Below are 8,979 nucleotides of genomic sequence, written 5' to 3' on the forward strand. Positions count from 1 at the left end.
CACCCGGGTCAGATCCTGTATGCATTTGGGAGGCAGAGCCTATCAGAGTAGCCACTGGTGTAAGGGAGAAGGGGAGTTGGGGCTGGCTCCAGGATTTTTGTTTGAGCCATCAGAAGGCCGGAGCTGCCATCCATGGACAAGGAGGGCACCGATGGGGGAGAGCTGGTTTTGAGAATGGCTAGAGTTCAGTTTTGGACTTCTTTTTTTTTTAGACAGAGTCTTGCTCGGTTGCCCAGGCTGGAGTGCACTGGTGCGATCTCGGCTCACTGCAACCTCCGCCTCCCTGGTTCAAGTAATTCTGCCTCAGCCTTCTGAGTAGCTGGGATTACAGGCGCCCACCACCATACCTGGCTAATTTTTGTATTTTTAGCAGAGATGGGGTTTCACCATGTTGGTCAGGCTGGTCTTGAACTCCTGGCCACGTGATCCACCCACCTCGGCCTCCCAACAGTTTTGAACATATTAACACTGCACTGCCTGTTAGACCTCCAGGTAGGCGTGGAGGAGGTCACTGGACCTGCATGGTCAGACCTCAGCCAAGAGGTCTGGGGGACAGGATTAGGCAGCATTTGACCTGGTCACTTACCATGGAAAAGGAGGCGATTAGTAGGGCAGGGAGAGGAGACCCTGAGAGACCAGAGCAGTGAGGAACAGGCCCTGGGCAGCTGGGACCAGGTCAGGGGCAGCCAGGAATGCTGCTAAAGGGAGGGGGTAGGGATGAGAATGGGGTGGGGCCGAATGAGAGCCAGGTCAACCTGTCCTCTCCCCACAGGGCCCATCTGATCACACGGACCAGGCCCCTGACTGTGGGGTGGACCTAGGACGCCCCTGTCCCCAAGCCCATGGAGCTAAGGTCTGACGCCAGCCACAAGGAGAATGTGTCCCCAAAGCCTACAGCGCTCCTGAAGCCAGGCAAGAGGCTTGGTGGGCCTGACTGAGTGGTTACAGGAGCAGGGCCCCGTCTAGAAATCCACCCAGAGCCCCCTTCCCAGGCAGACAAGCCTAAGGCCTGGCTAGTTCCGGAGATCAGCTATCCATGGTCGGCTGGGAAAAGGACAGAGTCTTCCCAGCCTGGGGCCTAAGGAGGGGGGTTCTTGGGAGAGTGAGGTCAGGAAGAGAGGGGACCAGGAGTAGGCCTGGCTGGTACCCTGGCTAAGACGGGGACCCCACAGGACAGTCTGTGTCAGGGATGGGGGGCTGGGGACATCCCTGCTCAGGCTACTGAGCTTTAAGAAAGCCACAGAGCTGGGCCAGCCAAGAAGGGGAACAGCCCAAGAACAAATGCAGATGCTTGAATTCACATTCCAGTTTCTTTGTGTTCCAGCTGTGTGACCCTGGGGCAAGTTGCTTACCCTCTCTGAGCTTTAGTTCCTATCCACAAAGGCAGCAACTTTTATGGCCCACTCAACCTGCCAGGCTCTAAGCCCAGAGCCTCCCAGCACCTCTTCCATCCCCACGAGGACTCTGTGGCTGTGGAGTAGGTTTGGGGGCTGGGGAGGGGCTTCAAAGCCCCCCTCCATGTTCCCAGAGCAGCTCACCTTTAGCCATTGCTCTATGGGGTCTTGCTTTCACCCCAGCCCACTGCCCCTGCCACCTCTTTGCTCAAGTCCGAAATCAATAGTCCCCCTCGATTCTTTTTTTCCCCTTTACCTGATTTCCAAGCCTGTTGGCTCCACCTCTGAAGCTTATCTGAATCTTCTCTCTACCCACCTGCCAGTCTGATCCCAGCCACCATTATCTCTCTCCTGGGATCCCCTCAACAGCCTCCTAAATGTCTCTCTGCTTCCCTCTGTCCAGCTCCAAGACCCCCGACTCCAAGAGCCCCAGAGTCTGCCCATCGCTTCACCCAGGGAGGCAGAGCTGGCAGCAGACCCCGGAAGTCTCAGCTCCCTCCCGCTGCTGGGCCCTGTCCCCTCCCTTGATCCAAGACCTGGACGGCTCCACCTGTCCCCCGAGTGCCAGCTCGTCCAAGTTCTCCCCCAGGCCACGACTGTCTCTCCTCTTTTTTTTTTTTTTTTTTTTATTGAGATGGAGTCTCACTGTGGCTCAATCTCGGCTCACTGCAACCTCTATCTCCTGGGTGCAAGCAACTCTCCTGCCTCAGCCTCCTGAGTAGCTGGGACTACAAGCGCGCACCACCACACCTGGCTGATTTTTGTATTTTTGGTAGAGATGGGGTTTCGCCATATTGGCCAGGCTGGTCTCGAACTCCTGATTTTGTGATCTGCCCTCCTCAGCCTCCCAAAGTGCTGGGATTACAAGCATGAGCCACCGCGCCCAGCAGACTGTCTCTCCTTTCTTTAGAGCAACGGAGGAGGAGCCTGGTCATTGGCCTGAGCAGTAGTCATGACCGGTGGGTGTCCAGGTGCCAGGTGGAGAGGGGAGAGCCTGCTGCCACACCCTCCCCAGGGGCAGTGCTAGACCAGGAGCCCTGCCGAGTCCAGACCAACCTGGCCAGCCCTGGTCCCCGTCTGGGCCTAGCCCTGAAGGACACAACCGGCCGACTAGTCAATTCAAGCTTCTGGCAACAGAGCAACCTGCAGCCCCTGACCAGGAGGCGCCAAGGGAAGGCCCAAGAGTTTGCCATCCAGCAGAGCAACCTGAGCATAAGTGGGACCAGCAGCCCCCTCCTCTGCCCAGAGCCGGCGGGGAGCTTTAGGCCCCATGAGCTCCTCCAGGGACATCTCCTCTCCCAAGGGGCACTGGCTTGCCCATCCCCCTATCGGAGGCAGTCCAGGCTGCCAGCCCCAGGCACCCCTAGCCGGGACTTCAGGCCTGGTGCAGCCTTTGCCCCTCTCGATGGGCACCCACAGCCGGGCCTCAGATCCTGGGGTAACCTGGGGAGCTGGACGTCCAGGCTGGTGGAGGAACCTCTCACCCTGGAGGACCTGGCTGATCCCAGTCAGAACCAGGCTCGGGCCCCATCCCATGGCGTCCACCAGCTTCTGGCCTCCGTACATTGCCTGGTGCCAGAGGCAGCCCAACTCAGCTGTCAGGCATCCCAGGAACCCCCCGGTGCTGTGCAGCAGGACCTCTGGACCAGCGGCAGCCAGCCACTCTCCGCCCACCCGCAGCCCGGCCGGCCTGTCCTTGCTTCCTGGGATGAGAGGAGGAGACAACTCCGAGGCCGCAGGGAAACTGCAGCTTCCCTGGAGACCCCGGCTGCTCTCTCAGATTCTTGGGCTCAAAGCAAGCTAATGACACCTGAGACCACTTTGGGGACACTGACCGGGGATTTCCTTAATCCTGAAAAGGGGCTCCCTCCCGCCCATCCCTTAGGGTCAGGGGACAGCTATTCCGTGGGGTCACCAGGTGACAGGGCACAGAAGGGCCTCCCTCAAGGCGTGGGGAGCAGGGAGGCCGGCCCCTGTTCCTCAGCCTTCTCCATCACAGCCTGGGGAGTCCCACCTAAGCAGAAAAGAGAGGAGGGGGCCCTGAGGGAGCAGGTCCACAGGGAGGAGGAGAGGACAGCTTCCCATCTGCCAGACACAGCCCCAGCGAGCAGTGCCTCGCAGGTAGAGGCCAGGGGAGGCTGGAGGTAGGGTGTGGGAGGGGGTGTTGCACCAGAGCAGGGAGGCTTGGCAGGGGGTGCCCTGTCCCACCTGCTCCTTGGCCTGAGAACTGTGTTGCTTACTCTTGCTTTCCCAGAACAAGGCACAAAATATCTTGGCCCCGGAGTCCAAGGCAACCTGGTGAGGCCATGCATGGCTGGGTGGGGACAGGGGTTGGAGTTGGGGCACACATGCTCAGGACTCCTGCTCCCATTTGCCTGAGTGAACAGGAACAAGGGCCTGATAGAGATGAAGCCAGGACTCCCCGCTCCCATTTGCCTGAGCAAATGGAGACGAGGGCCTGCTGGAGACGAGGCAGAGTTTCAAGGAAGGGGAACTTCTTACCTGTCCCTGCTGGGGAACGAAGGGAGCCTCCTGGGCCCAGGGACGAGAATGAGGGGACCGATGCCTGTGGGTTTGGGGCACTGAGTGTCCTGAATGTCTGAGGCCACCCTGAGTTTTTGGCAAAGAGGGCAGCCTCTGGCCGGATGCGATGGCTCATGCCTGTAATCTTAACACTGGGAGACTGAGGCAGGCAGATTGCTTGAGCTCAGGAGCTCAGGACCAGCCTGAGCAAGGTGGCAAAAGCCTGTCTCTACAACAACGTTACAAAAATTAGCCGGGTGTGGTGGTGCCTGTCTGTAGTCTCAGCTACTCGGGAGGCTGAGGTGGGAGGATCGCTTGAGCCCAGGAGCGAGCCATTATCAAGCCAGTGCACTCCAGCCTGGGCGACAGAGCAAGCTCCTGTCTCAAAAAATGTATACATTAATTAAAAAGAAATAAAGAGGGCCTTCTCCCACCCCCAGAACCTTGCTTGTGTGGGATTCCCAGGTCCATCAATAAGAGGGAAGTTCTCCCAGTCGGCAGTGTGAGGCTCCTGTTGTGGGTTATCACCCTACTGATTGCTGGAAAGACATCTCGAAGGGTACCCAGCCACTAGGCACTCCCTGGGGATAGGAGGGCAGTCCACCCCCTGATCAGCCCTGGTCTGTCCCCAGCTGGCAGCCGCTGTCCAGATACTTTCAAGGCTGGAGGCACTTGGTGGAAATGCAGCAGGCGGCAGTGGCGGCAGCAGTGGCACTGGGCCACCAGCAGCTGCTGCGAAAGGGCCTTCAGGCCCTGTGGCTCCGGGAGGCTCAGCTGGAGGCAGCCTGGGGGCGGTACACAAAGGCCCTGCTCGCCAGGAGCTTCCTAGAGGTCAGGGGTCTCCAGGTTGGGCCAGGGGGAGGTGTGAAGCACTGGTGTCTGGGAGGAGGCTCAGTCAGGGAGAGGGTACCCACTGGGCATAGGTTGCACCTCAAGAACGATCAGCAGTAGAGCGTGTAGTTATGAGTCAGCACGCCTGAATCAGCTCTGCCTGAGTTCAAATCCTGCCCCCGCTACCACTTTCTAGCTGTGTGACCTTGGGCAAGTTACCTAACCTCTCTGTGCCCCAGTCTCTTTATCTCTAAAATGGGATGATGATGATAGTAGTACATACCTCTCTCAGGGTCGCAGGGAGATTAAATTAATAAGGGATTCAGAACTCTGCCTAGCATATAGCAAGCTACTAGATAAATGGTTCCTATTTTTAATTGGTGGTTTGCCAGCCAGTGTTGGGAGGGAGCATCTGTGTCCTTCTCTCCTTGGGAAAGCGGTGCTCTGAGAGGATCCAGTCCCAGCTTTCGTATGTGTTTTGTTTTTTTTTTTTTTTTTTAAGACAGAGTCTCGGTCTGTCACCAGGCTGGAGTGCAGTGGCGTGATCCTGGCTCACTGCAACCTCTGCATCCTGCAGGTTGTTCAAGAGATTCTCCTGCCTTAGTCTCCCAAGTAGCTGGGACTACAGGCACGCACCACCATGCCCAGCTAATTTTTGTATTTTTACTAGAGATGGGGTTTCACCATGTTGGCCAGGATGGTCTCGATCTCTTTTTTTTTTGAGATGGAATCTTGCTCTGTCACCAGGCTGGAGTGCAATGGCGTGATCTCAGTCACTGCAATCTCTGCCTCCCAGGTTGAAGTGATTCTCTTGCCTCAGCCTCCTGAGTAGCTGGGACTACAGGCACGTGTCATCATGCCCAGCTAATTTTTGTATTTTTTAGTAGAGACAGGGTTTCACTGTGTTGACCAAGATGGTCTCGATCTCTTGACCTCATGATCCACCCGTCTCGGTCTCCCAAAATGCTGGGATTACAGGCGTGAGCCACCACACCTGGCCCCAGCTTTCGTCTTCTAACGAAGGCGTTGCCTCTTGGGATGCACCTCTCTCTATTTGTTCATTCATTCATTCCTTGATTCTCAAAGAAGGAATGACTAGGCAGAGTTATAGTTAAGACCACAGGCTGTGGAGTCTGATAGGTGTGTCCCTGCCTAGTGCTCCCTTGGGAGGAAGAGTCAAGGTCAACATCTCTTTTCTCCATCTCTCTTGACCCAGTGGAGCAACCTGGCTCTGCAGCAGAAACAAGGACAGCCCCGCACATGGGCTGGGTCAGGGTCACTGCCTTCCAGAAGAGCCCAGGGCCAAGGCCCCTCCTTGGGAAGAAGCACAGTGGCAGACCCCGTCCAGAGAAGCAGGCTGGAACACACCAGGTTGGTCAGTGTGGCCGGGGCGGCTGGTGGCCTTCCTTCCCCCACTTCCTGCCTTGCCGCCCCTACTTCTCATCCCCAAAAAGAATGGAAATGAAATAAGCAGATGTGGGCAAAGATGTATGGAAAAAAAATGTCTGTCATGGCATCATTTATCATTGTAAAAACTACCTGATCTTCGTTGCTTAATACCTGAAAAAAAAGAAAAAAGAAAAAAAGAGTGTAATTGTAAAAACTTCAAAACAGCCAGGCATGGTGGTTCATGCCCGTAATCCCAGCACTTTGGGAGACTGAGGCAGGTGGATCACTTGAGGCCAGGAGTTAGACACCAGCCTGGGCAACATATCGAGACCCCATCTCTGGGAAAAAAAAGTAAACATTTAGCCAGGTGTCGGGGCATGCTTGTAGTCCCAGCCACTCTAGAGACTGAGGCGGGAGGATCACTTGAGCCCAGAAAATCGAGGCTGCAGTGAGCTGTGATCATGCCACTGCCCTCCAGCCTGGGCAACACAGAAAGACTCGGTCTCAAAAAAACAAACTGAAAAGCAGCCTAAATGCCCAATGGTAAGTGAGTAAATGATGGTTTGACCACGCGATGAACAATTAGCAGCCATCCAATATGATGTTTAGGAAGACTTTTAAAATTTTATTTTACTTTTTATTATCACTTTTTGAGGCGGAGTCTCGCTCTGTTGCCCAGACTGGAGTGCAGTGGCGTGATCTCGGCTCACCGCAACCTCCGCCTCCTGGGTTCAGGCAATTCTTCTGCCTCAGCCTCCCGAGTAGCGGGGATTACAGGCACGCACCACCATGCCCAGCTAATTTTTTGTATTTTTAGTAGAGACGGGCTTTCACCATGTTGACCAGGATGGTCTCGATCTCTTGACCTCGTGATCCACCCGCCTCGGCCTCCCAAAGTGCTGGGATTACAGGCTTGAGCCACCGCGCCTGGCAGTGGCGTGATCTTGACTCACTGCAACCTCTGCCTCCTAGGCTCAAGCAATTCTCATGCCTCAGCCTCCCGAGTAGCTGGGACTTCAAGTGTGTGCCACTGCACTGGCTGATTTTTGTGTATGCGTGTGTATATATATATATTTGGTAGATTTGCTGTGTTGACCATGCTGGTCTCAAACTCCTGGCTTTAAGTGACCTGCCCGCCTCAGCCTCCTAAAGTCCTGGGATTATAGGTACAAGCCACCACGCCCGGCCATGTTCTTATTTTTAAATTGAACAAATCTATGTAAAGAATTATTTAAGTGATATTTATTTTAATACATGTTTGTTGTTAAGAAGAAATCCAAACCGTATTGAAGAGAATAAATCAAGAGCAGAACCTGCCCCCAGCAGGCATAAAATGAACTGTCCAGAAGAGAGTAGGGAACTCAGCATCCCCGGCTCCCGCGGCCTGACCACACCTGGCTGGGGTGGGGTGGACAGGCTGGGACTGTGTGCCCTCACTCCTGGGTCATCAGTTTCTCTCTGGGCAACTTCACTTTTAGTCCAGGAAGTCTGAAGGAGGAGAAGAGAGCTCGGTGGCTTCCGTCGAATCCTGGACACAGAACAGGCGGCAGAGATGAGAGAGTCCAGATCCTACGGGCCCTGCAACTAGCTGGTGAGATGTGGGGTTCTGGGAAAGCGGGGAGATAGAGCCTGGCCACCCAGGGCCTGAGCTCCACACGGGATGGGCTGGGGTGGGGGACCCCTGGGTGAATGAACATCTATTGTATATCTGCTTTGGCACCCTCCCAGAGACAATCTCATTTGAGCCTCTCAGTGACACCCCCCAAGAGGAATTGTGCCCATTTTATGGATGGAGAACTGAGGCACAGAGAAGTTAAGTGACTAGTTTGAGGACACACAGCACGAGAGGAGCACAGCCTGCACTCATGGGCTGATGCGCTGATGCAGACCCACGCCAGAGGCTAGAGTATTGGAGCTAGACATCACTTCCTCATAGATGGGGATGACAAGCGCCCCAGGTGTCAGGGGTCCCTCCTGGCTCAGATCCTCCCATCTGCTTACTCTTTTCTCTCCTCCTCTGTCTCTCCTTAGACTTCTTCTTGTGGTGCCAACAGAAGGAACGGGCCAGGCAGGAGAGGGAGGTTCACACGGCCACACAAAGGACGGGGAGCTTCCCTCAGGCCTGGCACTCCACTGCTGCAGGTGCAGCCTGGGGGGCCCCACTGAGCCCCCAGCACCAGAGAGTTTGGCTGTGCAGGTAGGATGTCCTTTCTTTTTTTTGAGCTGGGGTCCCACTCCGTCACCCAGGCTGGAGTACAGTGGCACCATCTTGGCTCACTGCACCCTCCATCTCCCTGGCTCAAGCAATCCTCCCGCCTCAGCCTCCCGAGTAGCTGGGACCATAGGCATGTGCCACCATGCCCAGCTAACTTTTTGAATTTTTAGTGGAGACAGGTCTCCACCATGTTGTCCAGCCTGGTTTTGAACTCCTGAACTCCAGTGATCTGCCCACCTTGGCCTCCCAAAGTGCTGGGATTACAGGGGTGAGCCAGCATGCCTGGCGCCAACTTCCCTTTAAGTCAGCTCTTGACTTCTAGTATTGGGAGGCAAGGATGCAAATGGGAAATGAAAGCAGCCATCGACTGAGCATGCCTACAACGCGCAAGGCCGCCCCACTGGCTGGCGTTTGGTTATAAGCAAAGCTTAGTCCCAGCCTCACACTTCTGCCCACCATCACAGTGGAACCCGTGGCTGGTGGGGGAACAGACAGGTGTGTCAATACCACCTGGCTTAAGTGTCGTGAAGAGAAGGAACACAGATCTGTGAATTTATTTTTTGCTCCTTGTTGGTGGTTAACTGGTTAACTTTTTATTACGGGCCCTTTTTTTTTTTTTTTTTTTTT

General features: G+C 55.3%; 1 protein-coding gene across 1 annotated transcript in view; it reads left to right on the forward strand.

Moving 5' to 3' along the window:
• Positions 1-758: 758 nt before the first annotated feature.
• The window catches only part of CUNH1orf167 (chromosome unknown C1orf167 homolog), a 17,803-nt gene continuing 9,582 nt past the window's right edge, over positions 759-8,979 (forward strand). The window contains 7 exon segments of the mRNA XM_017503055.2: positions 759-912; positions 2,305-3,515; positions 3,649-3,692; positions 4,550-4,748; positions 5,965-6,119; positions 7,616-7,728; positions 8,169-8,334. Coding sequence (XP_017358544.1) covers positions 843-912; positions 2,305-3,515; positions 3,649-3,692; positions 4,550-4,748; positions 5,965-6,119; positions 7,616-7,728; positions 8,169-8,334 — 1,958 coding nt within the window. The 5' untranslated portion in view covers positions 759-842.

The sequence above is a fragment of the Cebus imitator genome, unplaced genomic scaffold (assembly GCF_001604975.1).
Source record: "Cebus imitator isolate Cc_AM_T3 unplaced genomic scaffold, Cebus_imitator-1.0 Scaffold15, whole genome shotgun sequence".
NCBI classification, from domain to species: domain Eukaryota; kingdom Metazoa; phylum Chordata; class Mammalia; order Primates; family Cebidae; genus Cebus; species Cebus imitator.